The sequence below is a fragment of the Salvelinus fontinalis genome, chromosome 38 (assembly GCF_029448725.1).
Source record: "Salvelinus fontinalis isolate EN_2023a chromosome 38, ASM2944872v1, whole genome shotgun sequence".
Taxonomy (NCBI): Eukaryota; Metazoa; Chordata; class Actinopteri; order Salmoniformes; family Salmonidae; genus Salvelinus; species Salvelinus fontinalis.
In genome coordinates this window covers 20,113,548-20,137,722 of record NC_074702.1, presented here as the reverse complement: position 1 = coordinate 20,137,722, position 24,175 = coordinate 20,113,548, and the positions used below count along the sequence as shown (strand labels likewise).

General features: G+C 43.1%; 1 protein-coding gene across 3 annotated transcripts in view; it reads right to left on the bottom strand.

Moving 5' to 3' along the window:
* The window catches only part of LOC129837448 (atrial natriuretic peptide receptor 1-like), a 65,410-nt gene extending 44,024 nt beyond the window's left edge, over positions 1-21,386 (bottom strand). The window contains exons 1-2 of one of the 3 annotated variants that reach the window (XM_055903610.1): positions 20,440-21,386; positions 18,378-19,192 (exon numbers count right to left, since the gene is read on the bottom strand). In XM_055903610.1, the coding sequence (XP_055759585.1) occupies positions 18,378-19,143 (766 nt within the window). In that variant the 5' untranslated portion in view covers positions 19,144-19,192; positions 20,440-21,386. The remainder of the gene's footprint in view (positions 1-18,377; positions 19,193-20,439) is intronic. The other 2 variants (XM_055903611.1, XM_055903612.1) reach the window with 2 other exon arrangements.
* Between the last annotated feature and the right edge of the window lie 2,789 nt (positions 21,387-24,175).

The following is a 24,175-nucleotide window of genomic DNA, read 5'->3' as shown; positions in this document are numbered from 1 at the left end:
CCAACAAACCTAAGGAAACTAAAAGGGATCTCCCGGGTCGCCCTGGACTCAGGAGGCTTACAAAAGTATAAGGAGGGTCTAAGTGCCCTCCTGGTGAGACTCCATCCTCATCCGGATCCCCTCCAAACAATGGTGCCACCAGTGGTTTGGTGCCACACGCAACTTTTAGTGGCACCAAGATATGTAACATTTGGTGTAAGACAAGCTGTTGACAACATGAGTGGATTGAAACAAACCAGGATAGCATAACGGCTAGAGGAGTGTAGAGCGGTACAAGGGGGCAAAGCCCAGGCCTGAACCCGGAACCGGGCGGAGCAAACACTGTGACTTTACATACCTTTCATGCCTGATAAGTGCGGGGTCACACACATTTCCACTGTCATCTTCAGGCAGTCTGACACTTCCTTTGAACTTCCAACCTCAGGAAGAACTGATGGTGTATTGGTTTTACTGTGGACAGCCCAGCTCATACCATGACGACTGGATGAGAGAGCAAGAGTGAGGCGGAGATAGCAAACAAAATGTCTGTCACACGTCACCACACCATCCTGTCTGATTTTCTTACCTTCACACAAGGTTAGCAGAAGGTGACATTGAGAGATAAGGGGGGGTGTTAGAAGGAGAGGGAGAGCGATGAAAGGAAGGAATAAGAACAGTTCTTACTTTTTCCATTTCCTTCTCTCCCTCCACCTTAATTTATTTTTCTTAACTTAATTCAGAGTCCACAACCGCAGAGTAGAGACAGGCTGATGGACCATTATTATATATTTACAAACTTTAAAAATGTTTTATTTACAAACTTTAATTGTCTGTTATCGAGTCACGGATGTCTGTTTGCCGCTTTGAATTCTGTAGCCCTCTTTACTCTGTCTCTCACAACCCCACACAACTTCTTCCTTTCCTATAAATTGGTGATTGATAGCATAATCAATCCCTCTGTGTCAGTGTAATCTCCCAAAACATTCCAGAGAAACAAAGACACTTGATTTAGTCTTTGAATTACTGTGATGACTTCCTCCTGTACCGGCGTTCCTCTCTCTCTTCATAAGAAGAGGTGGAGTAGTGATCAAGCCAAGGCGCAGCGGGTTGTGAATACATGATGATTTATTAAATAAACAAAACAGACAAAGACGAAAACGAACTATACTTGATATAACTAACAAAATAACAAAACGATGTAGACAGACCTGAACAAACGAACTTACAAATACACGAAGCACGCTGACACAGGAACAGACTACATAAACGCACGAACAAACCGAAACATTCCCGTATGGTGTAACATCGACACAGACACAGGAGACAATCACCCGCAAACAAACAGTGAGAACACCCTACCTAAATATGACTCTTAATTAGAGGAGAACGCAAAACACCTGCCTCTAATTAAGAGCCATACCAGGCAACCAAAACCAACATAGAAACAGATAACATAGACTGCCCACCCAAAACACATGCCCTGACCTAAACACATACAAAAAACAACATAAAACAGGTCAGGACCGTTACACCTCCTGAACACACGACAATTCCGCAGTCAAGTGACAGAGACAGCAGACTTCCCTGGTTCTTGATTAACCATGACATTATCTAATTGCATTACAATTACAAATTGCAATATGCAGACAGTGGAAGTGAATCCCAATTAATATTTCTATGCGGAATATTACTTAGAAACATTGCTGCTTGGCATACCTATTGGGATCTTTGGATGAAAGCAAGAAGACCAGTGTATGGGGACCCGAAGCTGGCACATTAAATGAGAATGATGTAACAGTATGTCGCAGTATGTCACTGTGTACTTCACTCCAAACAACCTCTCTATGTGTCCATGCAGTCACCATCTCACTGGGGAAAAACTGGCTGAATCAACGTTGTTTTCACGTCATTTCAACAAACAACTTTGCAAAAAGTCATCAACTTAAAAGTATTTTTGGAATGTTTGTCTTTTTTCACCCAATTTTTCATGGTTCCAATTTTGGTTCATTTCTTGTTAGTTGACAATCCAATCAAATGTAAATCAAAATACTTTGAGCAACATTTGTGCCCAGTGGGACATTTATAAGTGAACACTATTGAGATACTATACCTCTCTTAGACTGTGGCTACTATCAACCCATTCATACTGAATTTCTGTTTTGCTTCATTTGCCATCAGCCACAGCACACAAAACAAACCCAATAGGGCCTTATTGAAAGGTGGGATGAAATCAGCAAGAGCCTCTTGTATCGCAGCTTAGGCCTGCAGGGATCTGACCAGAAATATGGTATTGTTTATCTGATGACTCAAAAGACAATTTCAAAAGCTTCACATGGATATATACTGATACAAACAAACAACACAAACAGGTTGGAGAGCCTTGGAAAATGCCCCAGGGAGAAAAGAGCTGGTCAATTCAACAGTGGAACTGACTTTCAGATCAAAGATGAGATGGTACAAGAGGCCACACCAGAGCTTTGAATTAAAGTTACTCGAAACATTGAGTCCCACAGATTATTGGTTTTATAATAATTTTGCTAATTTCTGTCTGTGGGGTAACCTTGCCTCAGTTCAATATTTCCATCATAGTGTGAACAAACCATTAGGTTTACCCTACCATAAAGACTCCTTATATAAAAGACTCTGACTACGAGAATTATTTAAAATTGGTACAAGACTTCACAAACATTTCCTTGATTCCATCCTGAGATGATAACAGGCCTTATCCCTAACATTTCAACATCGAGGTAAACTACTGTACTATCTAAATTAATTGTGAGTGCTGAAAATGGTGGAAGACAGTCTAAAGAGGGTCAGCTTTCAAAATGTAAAATGCTCTTATGCTATTTGAGACATACAATAGTCTTTTGAATTTAGTCCTGTGCTATCTCTCTCTAAGAACAAATGTTGAAGGTTGTGTTGTTTTTAATGCACATCAAGTTCTGACATCATGATTTTCCTCAGCAGGAGATGCCCTCAGAGAAACTGTGTGCATGTGCACGTGTGTGTGCGTGTGTGTGTGTGCGTGTGTGTGTGTGCGTGTGTTCATGCTAGACACCCTGGGAGCTAATTGTCCCAAAATGTGGTAGAGAAGTCTGTGGATTTGTCCCAGGCATGGAACTACCAGCCATAACTAAACTACAATCCAGTATCTAGTTTAGAGCATTTCTTTTCTAAACACTCTTAGAAAAAGGGTTCCAAAAGGGTTCTTTGACTGTCCCCATAGGATAACCTTTTCTTGGTTCCATATAAAAACCTTTCTGGTTTCAAAAATATTCTACCTGGAACCAAAAGGGTTCTTCAAAGGGTTAATCTATTGGGACAACAGAAGAACGCTTTTAGGTTCTAGATAGCACCTTTGTGTGTGTATATTCAACATCATACAGAAAACATCCAATTATACAATGTCTAACTATAAAAAGCTTTGTTAGATGTTCAACTAGGATGGGAGTGCGTTCAAAGTTGAACCATTACGGCAGAAGCAGCCTCCGTTCCTCCCAGGACTCCAGACTCCACCTGTGATGAACAGCAGGCCTAAACTCACGAAGATAACTCAATGTGTGTGTTGACTCGTCTGTGTGTAATCATGCAAGCCAACAAATCTAAAACCAACCACAACCATCACCACTACCATCTCCCACAGGCTATAAGGCAAACTTATAGGCCAACATGTCGGACTCCCCTCCTTCTCCTTGCCTCTCCAGGATTCCAGGATATTAATTTTTAACTAATGCCAGATGGACTGGGCCAAGGGGGCTGAGGGGGAGGAAAGGGAAAGGCAAGGCTGGGCACGGCCTTGTGGGTAGTTTAGTTCAGCATGGCCACCGTCTGCCTCAGCAACCATAGCGACAGGAGGAAGCGAGCTAGAAGAGATGGAAGCTCCAGGGTCTTGCGTCACCCCTTTTGGGAAGTCCAAGCTATGGAGTGAAGGGGTCATGTCGAGGCAAGGGTGATGTCAACAACCCCACAGAGTTACAGGTCCCTCTTAACACTGGGATAACAAGCTCAACTGCCAAAACTCTCTCGCTCATCAACATTTTCTACAATCTCTACAAAGATCTGCCACCATGAAAGGTAATTGAAAAATCACCCCCTCCCTTTCGCAGGTAGTGTGATGTTCTTTAAACTGTGTATAGACATTTCTTTATAGACAGGTAATCCCATTGGGATGAATTGAGTGCTCCTATCTGTCAAGCAATTGGGTGCTGTACATTTCCTCAACTAATGATTAACAACCCAAGTGTTGCTTTTGGATATGCAGTGTATAGCTTTTCTACTCGCATACTGTGCTCTCACTAACCTATAGAAGTTATGTAATCACTGGGCATGTGGGTGTGTGTAGTGAAAAGGAAAATAACCTTTCTCTGATCTTCTTTCTTTGGAAGTGATTATCTTTACTGTATGGCTTTGACAGTAGATAGTTTCTCATCAATAAGATGAATGGGACTGATACTGAACCACCTGTGAAGCTACACCGTCTTTGATTAAAACAGCCAAAATATAACTGATTAGCATACCAAGGTGATGGTGGGGGTGAGGAAGCTAGCCCGGGCAGGGCTCCTGTGCTACCACCGAAGCTCACTCCTGGGCTACAATATCCGGACCCCTTCTACTGCTGGTACGGGGCACGGAACCCCGCCGATCCTCTATGACTGGAATACCGACATAATCTGCCCGAGGACTCCAACAGGCCCCTCAGTAGCGACGCCCGCTGAAGGCCCATTCTGCTAACCTGCTAGGCTTGCTAGCTACCTATAGCTACCTGGAACCCTACTAATTCCACGACTGGTCTATCGACATCACCGCACGAAGAGGCAAAAACAGACTTACCCCCATCGCGACATCCCCCAAAGGCTAACTTGCTAGCCCCGGTCTGCTAACTGCTAGCTTGCCTGCCCCGGTCCGCTAACTGCTAGCTTCCCTTCCCCGGTCTGCGAACTGCTAGCCCCTGCTAACTGCTTGCTTGCTAACCTGGTCTGCTAACTGCTAGCTTGTTTAGTCCCGGCCTACTAACTGTTAGCCTGTTAGCATCGGCCTGCTAACTGTCTGAATCGCCGTGTCCCCAGTCAGCCCAACCACTCACTGGACTCATATATTCACTTGGCTGCGCATGCCTCTCTCTAATGTCAATATGCCTCGTCCATTACTGTCCTGGTTAGTGATTACTGTCTTATTTCACTGTAGAGCCTCTAGCCCTGCTCAATATGCCTTAACCAACCATGTTGTTCCACCTCCTACATATGCGATAACATCATCTGGTTTAAACGTCTCTAGAGACTATATCTCTCTCATCATTACTCAATGCCTAGGTTTACCTCCAATACACTCTCTTCCTACCATACCTTTGTCTGTACACTATGCCTTGAATCTATGCTATCGAGCCCAGAAACCTGCTCCTTTTAATCTCTGTTCCGAACGTGCTAGACGGCCAGTTCGTATAGCATTTAGCCGTACCCTTATCCTACTTCTCCTCTGTTCCTCTGGTGATGTGGAGGTTAATCCAGGTCCTGCAGTGCCTAGCCCCACTCCCACTCCCCAGGTGCTCTCATTTGTTGACTTCTGTAACCGTAAAAGCCTTGGTTTCATGCATGTTAACATTAGAAGCCTACTCCCTAAGTTTGTTTTACTCACTGCTTTAGCACACTCTGCCAACCCGGATGTCTTAGCCGTGTCTGAATCCTGGCTTAGGAAGACCACCAAAACCCCTGAAATCTCCATCGCTAACTATAACATTTTCCGCCAAGATAGAACTGCCAAAGGGGGCGGTGTTGCAATCTACTGCAAAGATAGCCTGCAGAGTTCTGTATTACTATCCAAGTCTGTACCCAAACAATTCGAACTTCTACTTCAAAACTTCACCTTTCCAGAAACAAGTCTCTCACTGTTGCCGCTTGCTATAGACCACCCTCTGCCCCCAGCTGTGCCCTCCATACCATATGTGAATTGATTGCCCCCCATCTATCTTCTGAGCTCGTGCTACTAGGTGACCTAAACTGGGACATGCTTAACACCCCGTCCATCCTACAATCTAAGCTTGATGCCCTCAATCTCACACAAATTATCAATGAACCTACCAGGTACAACTCCAAATCCGTAAACACGGGCACCCTCATAGATGTCATCCTAACTAACTCGCCCTCCAAATACACCTCTGCTGTTTTCAATCAAGATCTCAGTGATCACTGCCTCATTGCCTGCATCCGTAATGGGTCTGCGACCAAACGACCACCCCTCATCACTGTCAAACGCTCCCCAAAACACTTCTGCGAGCAGGCCTTTCTAATCGACCTGGCCTGGCTATCCTGGAATGACATTGACCTCATCCCGTCAGTAGATGATGCCTGGCTATTCTTTAAAAGTGCCTTCCTCACCATCTTAAATAAGCATGCCCCATTCAAAAAAAATTGAACTAGGAATAGATATAGTCCTTGGTTCACTCCAGACCTGTCTGCCCTTGACCAGCACAAAAACATCCTGTGGCGTTCTGCATTAGCATCGAATAGCCCCCGCGATATGCAACTTTTCAGGGAAGTTAGGAACAAATACACACAGGCAATTAGGAAGAGCTAGCTAAGGCTAGCTTTTTCAAACAGAAATTTGCATCCTGTAGTACTAACTCAAAAAAGTTCTGAGACACTGTAAAGTCCATGGAGAATAAGAGCACCTCCTCCCAGCTGCCCACTGCTCTGAGGCTAGGAAACACTGTCACCACTGATAAATCCACTATAATTGAGAATTTCAATAAGCATTTCTCTACGAATGGCCATGCTTTCCACCTGGCTACCCCTACCCCGGTCAACTGCCCGGCACCCTCCACAGCAACCCGCCAAAGCCCCTACCATTTCTCCTTCACCCAAATCCAGATAGCTGATGTTCTGAAAGAGCTACAAAATCTGGACCTTTACAAATCAGCCAGGCTAGACAATCTGGACCCTCTCTTTCTAAAATTATCTGCCGAAATTGTTGCAACCCCTATTACTTGCCTGTTCAACCTCTCTTTCGAATCGTCTGAGACTCCCAAAGATGGGAAAGCTGCCGCGGTCATCCCCCTCTTCAAAGGGGGTGATACTCTAGACCCAAACTGCTACAGACCTATATCTATCCTACCCTGTCTTTCTAAGGTCTTCGAAAACCAAGTTAACAAACAGATTACCGACCATTTCGAATCCCACCGTACCTTCTCTGTTATGCAATCTGGTTTCAGAGCTGGTCATGGGTGCACCTCAGCCACGCTCAAGGTCCTAAACAACATCATAACCGCCATCGATAAGAGACATTACTGTGCAGCCGTCTTCATCGACCTGGCCAAGGCGTTTGACTCTGTCAATCACCACATTCTTATTGGCAGACTCGACAGCCTTGGTTTCTCAAATGATTGCCTCGCCTGGTTTACCAACTACTTCTCTGATAGAGTTCAGTGTGTCAAATCGGAGGGCCTGTTGTCCGGACCTCTGGCAGTCTCTATGGGGGTGGCACAGGGTTCAATCCTCGGGCCGACTCTCTTCTCTGTATACATCAATGATGTTGCTCTTGCTGCTGGTGATTCTCTGATACACCTCTACGCAAACGACACCATTCTGTATACTTCTGGCCCCTCTTTGGACACTGTGTTAACTAACCTCCAGACGAGCTTCAATGCCATACAACTCTCCTTCCGTGGCCTCCAACTGCTCTTAAACGCAAGTAAAACTAAATGCATGCTATTCAACCGATCACTGCCCGCACCTGCTCGCCCGTCCAGCATCACTACTCTGGACTAGAGGTCGACCGATTAATCGGAATGGCCGATTAATTAGGGCCGATTTCAAGTTTTCATAACAATCGGAAATCTGTATTTTTGTGCGCCGATTTGCCGTTTTTTTTTTTTTTACACCTTTATTTAATCTTTATTCAAATAGGCAAGTCAGTTAATAACACATTCTTATTTTCAATGACGGTCTAGGAACGTTCTGCCTCGTTCAGGGGCAGATTTTTAAGCTTGTCGGCTCAGGGGATCCAATCAAGCAACCTTACAGTTAACTAGTCCAATGCTCTAACACCTGATTACATTGCACTCCACGAGGAGCCTGCCTGTTACGTGAATGCAGTAAGCTAAGGTAAGTTGCTAGCTAGCATTAAACTTATCTTATAAAAAACAATCAATCAATGACTGTCATTGCTCCAATGTGTACTTAACCATAAACATCAATGCCTTTCTTAAAATCAATACACAAGTATATATTTTTAAACCTGCATATTTAGCTAAAGGAAATCCAGGTTAGCAGGCAATATGAACCAGGTGAAATTGTGTCATTTCTCTTGCGTTCATTGCACGCAGAGTCAGGGTATATGCAACAGTTTGGGCCGCCTGGCTCTTTGCAAACTAATTTGCCATAATTTTATGTAATTATGACATAACATTGAAGGTTGTGCAATGTAACAGGAATATTTACTCATGGATGCCACCCGTTAGATAAAATACGGAACGGAATAAAGGTTTTCTTTTCGAGCTGATAGTTTCCAGATTAGTCAAAGGTATATGGTTTAGAGAGAAATAGTCGACGCGTTATAATTCCTGTAATAACTTGCGGCTGAACTTGAAAGGGGTTCCTTCGTTATTTTACCGTTCATGTCTTCCATAATAATAATAAAATAAGGTCTGTGTTTCACGGAGGAGCAGACTGACAGGGGACCATGCAGACAAGCTCTGCTTTCTGCACTACAACCTAAAACTTCTTAACTGGGAATATTGAAGACCCATGAAAGCTGGTGGTTCGTTTTAACATATGTTCTCATGTTATTTGAGACTAAATTGATTTTATTTATATATTATATTAAGTTAAAATAAAAGTGTTCATTGTTCATTCAGTATTGTTGCAATTGTCATTATTACAAAAATGTGTGTGTGTGTATGATATATATATATATATACATATATACATTTTTTCCCCTTTTTTAATCGGCCGATTAATCGGTATCGACTTTTTTTGTCCTCCAATAATCGGTATCGGGGTTGAAAAATCATAATCGGTCGACCTCTACTCTGGACGGCTCTGACTTAGAATACGTGGACAACTACAAATACCTAGGTGTCTGGTTAGACTGTAAACTCTCCTTTCAGACTCACATTAAGCATCTCCAATCCAAAATTAAATCTAGCATCGGCTTCCTATTTTGCAACAAGGCATCCTTCACTCATGCTGCCAAACATACCCTCGTAAAACTGACCATCGATCCTCGACTATTTTACCTATTTTACCGATCCTCGACTTCGGTGATGTCATCGATAAAATAGCCTCCAACACTCTACTCAACAAACTGGATGCAGTCTATCACAGTGCCATCCAAAGCCCCATACACTACCCACCATTGCGACCTGTACGCTCTCATTGGTTGGCCCTCGCTTCATACTCGTCGCCAAACCCACTGGCTACAGGTTATCTACAAGTCTCTGTTAGGTAAAGCCCCACCTTATCTAAGCTCACTGGTCACCATAGCAGCACCCACTCGTAGCACGCGCTCCAGCAGGTATATCTCTCTGGTCACCCCCAAAGCCAATTCCTCCTTTGGTCGTCTTTCCTTACAGTTCTCTGCTGCCAATGACTGAAACGAACTGCAAAAATCTCTGAAGCTGGAAACTTTTCTCCCTCACTAGCTTTAAGCACCAGCTGTCAGAGCAGCTCACAGATTACTGCACCGGTACATAGCCTATCTATAATTTAGGCCAAACAACTACCTCTTCCCCTACTGTATTTATTTATTTATTTTGCTCCTTTGCACCCCATTATTTCTATTTCTACTTTGCACATTCTTCCACTGCAAATCTACCATTCCAGTGTTTTGCTTGCTATATTGTATTTACCTCGCCACCATGGCCTTTTTTTGCCTTTACCTCCCTTATCTCACCTCATTTGCTCACATTGTACTGTATTATTGACTGTATGTTTTGTTTATTCCATGTGTAACTCTGTGTTGTTGTATGTGTCGAATTGCTATGCTTTATCTTGGCCAGGTCGCAGTTGCAAATGAGAACTTGTTCTCAACTAGCCTACCTGGTTAAATAAAGGTGAAATAAAAATAAATAGAAAGGCGAGCAAAGAGAAGGGCAAAATGAAGGTGGCGAAAAGAGGGTGTGAAAAGGGGAGAGCTGTGTCCACATGGGTCCATCAGTTTAGTGATCCATTTGAGTGATATATTTGCTAACATCAAAGTCCAAATGACTTTCCCACTTTTTGTCACCTCAGAAACTTTAAATTCAGGTCAGGAATGTGTGTGAATATACAGTTAATGTTGGAAGTTTACATTCACTTAGGTTGGAGTCATTAAAACTGTTTTTTTAACCACTCCACAAATTTCTTGTTAACAAACTATAGTTTTGGCAAGTCGGTTAGGACATCTACTTTGTGCATGACACAAGTAATTTTTCCAACAATTGTTTACAGACAGATTATTTCACTTATAATTCACTGTATCACAATTCCAGTGGGTCAGAAGTTTACATACACTAAGTTGACTGTGCCTTTAAACAGCTTGGAAAATTCCAGAAAATGATGTCATAGCTTTAGAAGCGTCTGATAGGCTAATTGACATCATTTGAGTCAACTGGAGGTGTACCTGTGGGTGTATTTCAAGGCCTACCTTCAAACTCAGTGCCTCTTTGCTTGACATCATGGGAAGATCAAAGGAAATCAGCCAAGACCTCAGAAAAAAAATTGTGGACCTCCACAAGTCTGCTTCTACCTTGGGAGCAATTTCCAAATGCCTGAAGGTACCATGTTCATCTGTACAAACAATAGTACGCAAGTATAAACACCATCAGACCACGCAGCCGACATACCGCTCAGAAAGGAAATGCGTTCTGTCTCCTAGAGATGAACGTACTTTGGTGCGAAAAGTGCAAATCAATCCCAGAACAACAGCAAAGGACCTTGTGAAGATGCTGGAGGAAACAGGTACAAAAGTATCTATATCCACAGTGAAACGAGTCCTATATAGACATAACCTGAAAGGCTGCTCAGCAAGGAAAAAACCATTGCTCCAAAACCGCCATAAAAAAGCCAGACTACGGTTTGCAACTGCACATGGGGACAAATCGTAAATGTCCTCTGGTCTGATGAAACAAAAATAGAACTGTTTGGCCATAATGACCATCGTTATGTTTGGAGGAAAAAGGGGGAAGCTTGCAAGCCGAAGAACACCATCCCAACCGTGAAGCACGGGGGTGGCGGCATCATGTTGTGGGGGTGCTCTGCTGCAGGAGGGACTGGTGCACTTCACAAAATAGATGGCATCATGAGAAAGGAAAATGATGTGGATATATTGAAGCAACATCTCAAGACATCAGTCAGGAAGTTAAAGCTTGGTCGCAAATGGGTCTTCCAAATGGACAATGACCCCAAGCATACTTCCAAAGTTGTGGCAAAATGGCTTAAGGACAACAAAGTCAAGGTGTTGGAGTAGCCATCACAACGCAATGACCTCAATCCTATATGAAAATGTGTGGGCAGAACTGAAAAAGCGTGTGTGAGCAAGGAGGCCTACAAACATGACTCAGTTACACCAGCTCTGTCAGGAGGAATGGGCCAAAATTCACCCAACTTATTGTGGGAATCTTGTGGAAGCCTACCCGAAACGTTTGACCCAAGTTAAACAATTTAAAGGCAATGCTACCAAATACTAATTGAGTGTATGTAAACTTCTGACCCACTGGGATTGTGATGAAAGAAATAAAAGCTGAAAGAAATAATTTTCTCTACTATTATTCGGACATTTCCCATTCTTAAAATAAAGACAGGGAAGTTTTACTAGGATTAAATGTCAGGAATTGTGAAAAACTGAGTTTAAATGTATTTGGCTAAGGGGTATGTAAACTTCTGACTTCAACTGTAGGTTGATAAACGCCCGATTCACATGATTCCTTGGCTTGTGTAATAAACTGATTGAAATTAAACAAGAACCAATCTGGTCTTTCATAATACAACATATTGTGAAAAAAGGTTACGACATTGATAAATGTCTTGTTGTGTTCTGTCCAAACATTTCTTCAAAGTAGATAAAAAATTCAGACTTTGCCAAATGTTTTTGGCTGTTGCTCTTTTTGTGTGCAGTCAATTGGGTTGCTTGATAGAGATGGCAGACACACACACACACACACACACACACACACACACACACACACACACACACACACACACACACACACACACACACACACACACACACACACACACACACACACACACACACACACACACACACACACACACACACACACACACAATGTGGGAAGATTACATTTCTGGAAATGTTCCATGGGAGCCCTGGAATTTGGGGAATTTTGATTAAATTCATCAAAAAAAGTTAGCTTATAACAGTGAACCTTTTTTGTGGGATACACAAGGCAATTCTAGGTCTTGTGGCATCTTTTTGTTAAACTATCCCCAATTCAATGGAATTGCAACCCTCTGCATGCACAGTGCACTCTTCCATCACATCTACAGATGATTCTCAAGATCCTGCACACTAATGAGATGCTATTGAGCCCACACTACTACACTGTCTGAGCCAAGGACTACATGCTTTCTGGTAAGTTAGGATTACAATACTGGGTGGGGTGAATATATTTTATTTGACATACATTATTTTTTTGTTAACTGGTGAATAGTAGCCTACAGCAAAGTATGTTTAAATAATTTCTAACTTGTTAACAATTTCTGCTAGTTCGTTTTTGCTAACATGTGGGTTTTAACTTGCTAATTGAGGAGTGTTAATTCACCTGTTTCCATATATGTTTCATTTTAAAACATTTATCTTACAAAGGAGTTGTTTAATCTAACTCCTTAGCTATTTATCTGTACATGGAATTGTATTTGGGTTTGTTTTACTCATTTCTTTCTAATCTTTACAGGAAAATGTTTGGAGACATTTCACTGCAGCTAATGTAGAATGAAAAGCTGTGTACATTTGCAAATACTGTGCCAAATCATATGTGAAGAATGCAACGAAGATGCAGAATCATCTGGCCAATAAGGTTCCCTCAGCGCTCACAACAAGTAACCTCTGACAAAAGTCCCTCTACTTCTATTCGAGGTGAAAATGATGAATCAGTCACCTTATCCATAGCAACAGCTCATGGTCCTCCTGGAATCAGAAGTTTTTTTGACTCAATGGAGGAACGTAGTCAGAGAAATCCTGATGAATGTCTTGCTCGAGCTGTGTACGCAACTGGTTCACCTCTGATGCTCACAGGAAATGTGTATTGGATGAGATATCTGAGTGTTCTTCGCCCAGCATACACCCCTCCAACCAGGCATGCTTTATCTACTCATTTGCTGGATGCAGAGTTCAACAGAGTTCAAGTGAATGTCAATCAAATCATAGAGAAAGCAGACTGTATTGCAATCATCTCTGATGGGTGGTTGAATGTTCGTGGGCAAGGAATAATTAACTACATCATCTCCACCCCTCAACCAGTATTCTACAAGAGCACAAACACAAGGGACAACAGACACACGGGTCTCTACATTGCAGATGAGCTGAAGGCAGTCAATGACCTTGGACCACAGATGTCACGCCCTGGCCATAGAGAGGCTTTTATTCTCTCTTTTGGTTAGGCCAGGGTGTGACTAGGGTGGGCATTCTAGTTTCTTTATTTCTATGTTTTCTGTTTCAATGTTTTGGCCGGGTATGGTTCTCAATCAGGGACAGCTGTCTATCGTTGTCTCTGATTGGGAATCATACTTAGGCAGCCTGTTTTTCCACCTTAGTTGTGGGTAGTTGTCTGTGTTAGTGGCCTGTATAGCCCTAGTCAGCTTCACATTCTTTTTGTTGTTTCTTGTTTTTGTTGGCGACATTCATAAATAAAAAGAAATGTACGCTCACCACGCTGCACCTTGGTCCGGTCATTTCCACCCTGACGACGTTCGTGACAACAGAAGGTATTTGACAGAATGCACTGGTGACAGAATGCTGTGAACATAAAGGCTGCTTGGTCTAAAGTGGAGGAGTCCTACCCTAACATCACACCCATTGGCTGTGCTGCTCATGCATTGAATCTGCTCCTCAAGGACATCATGGCACTGAAAACAATGAATACACTCTACAAGAGAGCCAATGAAATGGTTAGGTATGTGAAGGGTCATGAAGTTATAGCAACAATCTACCTCACCAAGCAAAGTGAGAACAATAAGAACACCACATTGAAGCTGCCCGGCAACACCTGTTGGGGTGGTGTTGTCATCATGTTTGACAGTCTCCTGGAGGACAAGAAGTCTCTCCAATAAATGGCCATATCACAGTCTGCCGATATGGACAGGCCCATCAAGAGGATCCTCCTCGATGATGTATTTTGGGAGACAGTGGTAAGCAGCCTGAAACTCCTGAAACCTATAGCAGTAGCCATTGCACGGATTGAGGGAGACAATGCCATTCTGTCGGATGTTCAGACTCTGCTTGCAGATGTAAGAGAAGAAATCCGTACTGCCCTGCCCACTTTACTGTTGCTCCAAGCAGAGGAAACTGCAGTTATGAAATACATCAAAAAGCGTGAAGACTTCTGCCTGAAGCCCATACACGCCACAGCGTACATGTTGGATTCCAAGTATGCTGGCAAGAGCATCCTGTCTGGTGCAGAGATCAACCAGGCCTATGGTGTCATCACTACCGTCTCTCGCCACCTTGGCCTGGTTGAGGGCAAGGTTCTTGGCAGTCTGGCGAAGTACACTTCCAAGCAAGGGCTTTGGGGTGGAGATGTAATATGGCAGTCGTGCCAAAATATCTCATCAGCCACCTGGTGGAAGGGACTTTGTGGATCTGAGACTCTTTCCCCTGTTGCTTCCATCATCCTCCAAATCCCACCAACATCAGCCGCCTCAGAGCGCAACTGGTCCTTGTTTGGGAACACACACACCAAAAGGACGCAACAGGCGGACCAATACAAGTGTTGACAAATTGGTGGCCATCCGGGCAAATGTGAGGCTTTTTGAGCCTGACAATGAGCCATCCTCAACAAGGTTGGAAAGTGACAGTGAAGATGAGACCTCAGAGTCTGATGTTCAAGAGGTGGACATTGAGGTGGTCCAGGGAGAAGACATGGAAGCCTGAGAGGAAGGCAGCCAAAGCTTTAGTTTCTAGACTATCATTTTACAGAATAGTTTAATTTAATTACATTTAATTACATTTACATTTAATTAAAGTTCAATTCGTAACTAAATTGTTTTTTTTATTTCTATTGGAAGGATTCAATCATTTGCAATTCTGTCTACTTATGATAAGGTGAAATGTTTCTGTTTCCATATGATATGGTAAATATATCCAATGCAAAAAACATCTACATTTAAATGGTATTAATATTAATCCCGTTAATTCCCATATATTCCCAATACATCCCACGGAAAATTTCCACCTCTGAATATTCCCCAAAATGAGCAACCCTACTAACAAAACAAGAGAAAAATCCACAGCCATATTTTGAAATTGCACCTTGTATATTCTAGTATTCTAACTCACAACAGAAAGTTGAGACCTTGACCCATCCCTGTTCTAAAACCACAACAATGCTTAAACCACAGCAGGAGACCACTTTTAAGGTCTGTGGAAAATCTAAGACATTTTCATTTTTGAGTGTAGACACACACACACAAGGAGATATGAGAGACCACACTTTCAGTCTTTTCTCCTGGATTATTGTTAAGGCCCCTGAAGCAACAATGAAACCAGTCCAAAACAATCCAAGCCATGTTCTTTTTCAGTAAAAGGGGCAATTGGGTGAAGCAACAGTTGTTGAGACAATGAATGCACCCAAACAACAGACTGAGGTCCCTGTAGCACGCAAACCGTCTCTGGCGTCATTTCCTCATCATAATGGTGTGCGTATTTATTTATTGGTCCCTAGGGATGGCGGCAGGGGGTGGTGAGGTGGGGGAACATATTGTGAAAGGCTTCCTCTCTCTTGATGAGTGCTGAGGAAAAGGTCACAGCACTGCTGGTGAGTGTGACAGATGTGTGTCTATGTGCTACGGTGGGCTGGGGGGGGCTAATACAATATCTTTTCACACCACACACACATATATTTTTTTGCACATTGAGCACTCCTGCCCCTCACTCTCTCCAACCATAGCGTGAGATGAGTGTTGGTGTTGTTGTGGTATTACTTGTCTCTGAGCTGAAATCTGAATATAAAGCAGGTCTTTCTGATCCTCAAACCATCTGCTGTTCTGAAACAAACTGACAACCACCACAACAACATGTAAATCAGCTGCTGATTGTGTGCTCTGACAGAACAGAGTTACAATCAGGAAGTATTTTTGTACTCTCATATACTGTGTAGGCTAACCCAAATGTTCAGTCATGTCAGTCATAATGTCAGTCATATTTCCACTATAACTCTTCCATGGGTATTCTTCTAAATGGAGTTGTACAAATGGCTGTTTCAAGCATTGGAGATTTGCTGATAAATAAATGGGAGTTTAGTTTATTTTGATTCCTAACTGGGCCATGGCAGATATTATATTCAGGAAACAGCCTTTTTACTAAATTATTATTTATATTTTACACCGGTCCTAATGAAATTAGGAAAACACTAATGAAACATTGCATCCCCTACGATTGCTTTTTCCCAGGCAGGTGTATGAGCAATAAAAAGCATATGTCTATGAAGGTCTTTGGGTTAAACATTATCCAACTGTTAATGCTAAATAGACACTTTAAAGTGGGAATCAGTAGTTAAAAAACTAAAGTAATCTCTGTTTCGGTAAAAAGCTGAGGGATGGGCCTGGAGAAATGTAACCACTCTCAAATTCATAGACAGAGCTATGGATGCCAGGACTAACCATCCATGATATTAAAATAATAGATTTAACCATGTTTTGCAGCTATATAGTTTATATTTACTTTGTTTACAAACACTGGAGTAAAAGAAGCTTGTATTTTGGGTTCTGATGGGGTATGGCAGTTGGACTAAGCTCATGAGGCATTTATAAGTTATATTCTTCAAGAATCAATGGGTACATATAATTCATTTATAATTCCAAACATGGATGTAGCAACTGCAGATTGCCCCTTTAACCTAAATACATAAAACAACTCATAAGTTCTGCGCACACAGGTCAACTGCACTCCATCAAAATGCATGGCTTAGTGTGGCCATTCTACCAGATCTCAGTTAGACAACCTTTTTTTTTTTTTTCCTCTAAAGGGGTTAGACAACCTTAACTAAAAGCCATAATCAATCACACCATGATGCCTGTGGATTTGGAATAAGCCAAAGACAACAGTCTTCTGGCGCTCCATAAAGTACACATTTGGATCCATGTAACCAAAACAACGAAGTTCACAGTGTGAAAACAAAAAGAAACATGGTAAGTCACACATGCTTTCTTGTTGAACAGAAATACTCATATTTAGTATTTGTTCCAGGACATGGATTACCTGTTTTGTTTGAACAAATTACTAATTTGACTAAGTCCATAATTTGCTCACCTCTGGTTAAATATGATGAACTGCAGACCAACAAAAAGCAAAGGGCCAGGGTAATTAGCCCAATGACAGAGTCTGTTTAGCAGGAAATACCTACAGATCTGATATGTTGACTGCAGCTCCCTTATAATGTCGCAGGGCTCTTGACCTCTGTTAATATATGTCTTCTCTGGAGACGTTTTTATACCCGTGTGGGAACGGGAGAGGGAAGCTCATAGAGAACCAATCGAGAGGCTTATCTATCTATTTGTTGACTCACTTGACTTTGCAAAGAAAGTGATAGATTGGAGTAGCAATGAATTGTATTTGCTTTGTCCATTACCTCAAAGGCAGCAGAAGGGTAAACTGAACCAAAATACAGTGGAAAACAATTGAGGGCAAAAATTTGAGGGGTTTCATAAAACTGCTGTATCATCTAATGACGCCGATCTTATTATCTCTGTCTGTCCTGGGGACAGGCCATTTGCAGCAGTCAGTTGTCTCATCTGCACAGCATCGATTGAGCTCATAATTCTCGCTCAGGCTGCCAGGGCATCCATGCCCTGCAGCAAGGATCAAAAGCTAATATCCACGCTTAACAAGCCATGCTGCTACGAATCATTCAGAGGGCAGGGGCCATCAAATATCATAGGTAATAAGTGAGACACATACACACACACAATCGTAAATGTGAAAACAAGCACATACAGTTTAGCTATTTTTGTACAGCTGTGTCAACAAAGAAATCTATGTCATGAGGGCTTAGGCTGAATAAATAACATGCTCCAAGAAGGTTATTTTTAGGCTGTTCTTAGGCTGAAAAGCCTAACCATAATGGAATAAGTTCCAGACAGAAATTAAAACGAAAAGACACTGTGCCAACCCACTGAACATTAACGGATTTGCTCTCACAATATGTAGAATACAAAGCTGTGAATAAAGTGTAGTGAATATAGGGGACCCACCTCGGCCATCTTGCTTGATGTTGTGGAGCAGGTCAGAGTAGTTTACTGGTCCTGTATTCTCCTCAAACACCAGGTCCACCGAGGTGATGTTGTTCAAGTGCAGCTCTGTGTAGAGGCCCTCCACAGCGAAGTAGCACGGCCGGTCGTCCTTCTTGTTGTCACTGAACATGAGCAGCACCTGCTCCTTCCACTCAAAGTGCTTGCAGATATGGAGGCCGAACTTGCCCAGCTTCTTGTGCGTGGGGCCCGTGTTGGTGATGGACGGGTACATGTTGATGCCGTTGAAGCCCACGGCTGGGGCGCCCGCCGTTACCATGGGGATGTCCCAGTGGGTGGTGAAGAGGCCCACTGGGGAGGAGGTGTAGTCACAGCCCGGCCCGATGAAAGCCCAGGGGTCGTGGGCGAACTTAAGGTCAACAGCCATGAGTGGGGCGATTGACTCAGAGCAGATGCCCTCCTCGTTCTCGCTGTTCTCAAACACGTAACCCAGGTGGTGGCCAGGGAGGAGCGCTGGGTCAGTGTTGATGGTGTCAATGGCTCGGTCCAGAGCCGGACCCACACGGGGCCAGGCCCAGGGGTAGGCAGTGTTTCTCTGTGGCAGGATGATGGCCAGCGTGATGTTCCGGTGCTGCCGATGGTCCCGGTGCTCTCTGGGGCGTCGGTGTGAATCACGGTGCCGGGAGGACTTGCCAGACTGGACCCACTGGAGACAGGCACCCAGCAGCAGAAGAAGAACCAGCAACAGTTTCTCTCCCTCCATCCTCATCCTGCTAGGCTGCTGAATAATGTCCTTGTGAATTATTTATCCTGTCGAGCTTAAGAGGAAGACATAGGGAGACTATTGTACACACACACAGACACACATGAAAGGCTCAGTTTGGAGTCTCTTCATGTCGGTTCAACTCTGTTCAAAGAGCTGTTTTGCTTCGTCACAGCTGAATTCCCTCAAACTATTTTTCTTCATGTCACGTTTGAGTGGCCTTTGCACTAACATGTTATAGAACATATATGAGAGGGTGACTCCCATATATGAGAGGGTGACTCCCCCAAAAAATAAAACCAGTTAGTTAACTTACAATTAATGGAGAAACAGTCATGTTCTATTTTACAGAAATACCTACGTTATTCTTATTGTACGCAACTATCAATGTTATCCTCATTTTTATCCATTGGAAGATACTGTAATCTATGTAGATATGCAGTGCCACTCAAATGTTTGGACACGCCTACTCATTCCAGGGTTTTTTGTTTTTTTTCAGACTAGAGTTACTGAGTTACTGGGCAGTTCTGTCCCCTCAAATCAGATTTATACTCAGGAGTTGAGAATATAAATGGAATAATTAACCATGCATCAAAGAATGTCAACGTGTGTGACAAAATATTTGTCACGGCTCCCTTTAGTAAGTTATGGTGAAGGTGAACTTTCATATATAACTACATGGTTGTTAATTGCCTCTATCAAACTGGTGGACCATTAAGCTTGCACCTGACAGGATATGCATTGATTTCATTGTTTAACTGCACTCGTTGAGATTTGTTTAGCATCAAAGCCTGGTACACCAACAAATACCAAAACAATGGAGCAATTATCGAAAGTGCTTTGCATGGCATTTTCACATACATGTAGGCTAGATAGAGCAGTGTTCAGTCTGAGGGCAATTAACATTACTTTGATTCATTTGAAGCTATAGGCTAACGTTACATCTTGTTTATAAAGTATTTTATCAAAAACAAAAACAATTGAGTAATAGGGCGCTTAGGGTTATGATAAACTGATGTCTGAAATCAGATAAAGGATTTTTATAGTAGATTCTAAATGTATACATAACAAAACCTTAAAACGTTATAAGGAGGGTATACCTGTTTTTTTCCAGCTAACGTTATTAGCCTTATATTAGGCCTAAAGATTTGTTCTCACATCATAGCCTAACGTTACACTCAAAAGACATTTTGGAGTACATGTGGTGCACTGTCTGGCTGTAGACGATATCATTTACATGATTTAAAAGGGGTTGCAGCTACAAAAACATATTTGACATTTGCCTAAATACAATACAATTACCTTAAATTGAGTTTACTCCCTCCATGTTAAGCTCCGGTTTATGCCGACGTCTTGGCATGTGTGACTGTCAGTGACTGAGGTGAAATATCAGCTGGGAGGCTCGAGCTGTGTGTGTGCAGAGGTGCTGATGGGCAAGCGACACTCGCGAAAAGGCAACGCGTGGTTCACGAAAGCGGGGGATATCGGCCCAAAAAAACATCAATGAAGTTTTTCCTTTTAGTGCGCACAAAGAAACCAGAAAAAAATAAATAGGAGAATCAACAGAATTAATGCACAGCCACAGTCAGTAATTTGAGAGGTACTAGCTCCCACCTCTTATTACCAAAGAAAACAGACTGGACAAAGTTGACGTTGGCTTTCCTGATTCAATTATTTTCGGCTAAGCAAAGACAGTCCTTGATTATTTGCTGTCTCATACAAAGTAGCATATCTCTGCAGAAAATGTGCCTGTTGTTTCATAGTTGTAGCATGATAACTTTTTGCCTGAATTAGAAATAATATTCCAGGGAAAGGCTAGCAAAGTACCAGCACTGCTCAGCACCTTTAGCTGTGTTCCAGGTCCCCAACTCAGGGAAGCTGATTCTATGCCTGCATGGGTCAGCTGTTGAACTCCAGGGTCAGGAAATCCCACGGCATCAGGTAGAGAAAACGAGATGACAACAGTAGTGTGCCGTCACACACCAAGAAAATCCTCTACAGCCACAGGTCAAAGAAACGCGCACACACACACTCTGCCTCCCTTCGTCTGGTCTGAGGGTGTGTCCCGCTCCTCACACAGCTGTATATCCCTGTGTCTGTGTGTGTATGTCTGGTTTCATGCCAGTATCCCTTGTACTATGTCTATTTCAGTGTTACGCTGGATAGCTTGAGGCTATGGAAGTTCCATCTGAGGCAGCCTTGGCCAGTCGGAGTAGAGACTGACTGCCTGACGCTGGAACAGTGTGTATGTGCTTGTATGAAAGTGTGTATGTTCACCTTGTGGCGGCGTCTTACTCATGCACAGGGGTAGGCTTTCGTTTCTACTGGAGCGGGAGGGAAGGAGAGAGAATGCGAGAAATGAGGAGTGAATCTATACAAATATTTATTGTCAAGCAATTAGCACAGTGGTAAATCATTCTACCACAGAGGAGCTGTGTTTAAAAGCATGTCCAACATTCTATGTTGAGAGAAATGTTACCAGTTGTTGAGTGCATGCATCTTTCTTATAAAATATCGGGGGTTGAACATGTATATCAGGTTAACATGGACAGTAATAATTCTATATTGAACTGATTATGGCAGTAGACAGATTATGCAATAGTCATGTAAACTCTTTACTCTGTTATCTTAATCTGCGTAAAGTCAAAATCTAAGTAAGCATACACCAATTAAAACACCAGCAATCTTTCGAATTATGTAGGCCTGAACACCGACGTCCCAGCTGTGTATTTGATCTGCGGAAATGCTAGCACTAGTTTAGAGAGCCTCCCTCTTTGAAATGAGTTCGGGAACAACTGAATGAATGCGTTTAGTAGTTTTCACAAACAAACTTTACATGTCCGAACTTAAAATAAAAAATGCTTTCCAAAAATAGCACAGTCACAATGGTAGAACATTTCTTTTGATTGCCGATCTTCTGCATTTATCAGTGTCATCAGGTAGCCTGATTTCAGATGTGTCCATGTAAATAGGATTATTAGGGGAAATCGTTCCTCTTGCAAAGCATATAGGTTAATTAACCTAACGTTTTAATCGAACTGTTATATTAATCTGACTATCCACAATAATGTCATTATTGTGTGCAGGTAACCATACTCATATACTGAGCGAATATTTTTTCTGATTCAATTGTTTGTGACATGTGAAGGCAATGGTCAGGGCCGCCAGAATACTGCATTTGGGGCCACGGGAAACGACCTCCAGGGGCCCACAGAGGGGGTCAGGAAATCAGATAACTTCCTGCATTTCAACACATATTGCCATGGTGCAGAGAGAAAAATGTAGTTTTAAAGCACTTTTTCTGTAATTCTACCCTGTTGCCACGGGGCAGGGGGAAAATTTGCTTTTTTACAGCTCATCTCATGCTTTTGTTTACATTTTGCCTTTAGGCTGAGGCAAAATGTTGCAATTTTAAAGCTAATTTCCTGCAATGCTACACATTTTTCTATCATATGCTATCTGGAGGCCCCTGACCCTGGAGGCCGAGCCCCCCGGGGTACGTGCTCTGCACCACCGTTCGGTAATCCGGACCTGATCTTTAGAGGCATGATCTCTTCGTGGTCAAAGTGTCACTGAGCTGAATCCCTCACCTTGGGATCATTACGGCTATTAGCTTTAAAACTGAAACATTTTCTCTCAGCCTCAGGTAGCCTAGCAGGTTAAGACATTGGGCCAGTCGCTGGTTCCAATCCCCGAGCCGGTAAGGTGGTAAAATCTGCTGTTCTGCCCTTGAGCAAGGCAGTTAACTGCTCCATGGGGGTCGATGAAGTGGATGTCGATTAAGGAAGCCCCTCGCACCTCTCTGATTCAGAGGGGTTGTGTTAAATGCAGAAGACACATTTCAGTTGAATGCATTCACTTGTGCAACTAACTACCTATCCCCCTTTCCCTATTTTGTACATGTCAAGTCATAACTCTCACTCATGTAAAATGTATGATTGTCATACCTTTTCAAAAATGCTTTCCACCCATCTTCATTGTTTCAAGACAAAATCGTTGCTTTGTGACTGACTGACAACCTACTGCCATTTCTTCATCAGGCATATGTAATAGCAGAGAGTGTCACGATCGTGTGGCGGATTAACGGACCAAAATGCAGCAGTTGGAAAATATGCCATCTTCTTTTATTTTAACACGAAGATGAACACGACACAAAAACACTTTAACAAAACAACAAAATAACAAAACGACCGTGAAGCTACAAACGTTGTGCACAAACATACAGGCTACTAACGTTCTTACATAGACAATTACCCACAACCAATGAGAGCCTATGGCTACCCTAAATAAGGCTCCCAATCAGAGACAACCGAAATCAGCTGTCTCTAATTGGGAACTCATTCAGGCAACCATAGACTCTCCTAGATAACTAACCAACATAGACAACTCTAGACATATACACTCAACACAAAACCATCTACTACACCCCATAACCCCTTTACCAAATAAACACCCAAAACCAACAAAACATAAACATTACCCATGTCACACCCTGACCTAACTAAAATAATAAAGAAAACCAATAATACTAAGGCCAGGGCGTGACATAACCCCCCCCTTGAGGCGCGAACTCCGGGCGCACCATACACAGTCTAGGGGAGGGTCTGGGTGGGCTTCCATCCACGGTGGCGGCTCCGGCTCTGGTCGCGGTCCCCACGTCACCACAGTACCTAAACACCTCCTAGGCTTCCTCCAAACGACCCCCCTCCACCTTAACCCCATTGCATTCAGGGGCAGTTCCGGACTAAGGGGCAGTACCAGGGTAAGAGGCAGTACCAGGGTCAGGGGCAGTACTAGGGTCAGGGACAGTACCAGGGTCAGGGGCAGTACCAGGGTAAGGGGCAGCACCAGGGTAAGGGGCAGCACCAGGGTAAGGGGCAGCTCCGGACTGAGGAATGGCAGCTCCGGACTGAGGGACTGCAGCTCCGGACTGAGGGACTGCAGCTCCGGACTGAGGGATGGCCCATGGCTGGCTGACGGATCTGGCTGCTCATGGCTAGCTGACGGATCTGGCTGCTCATGGCTAGCTGACGGATCT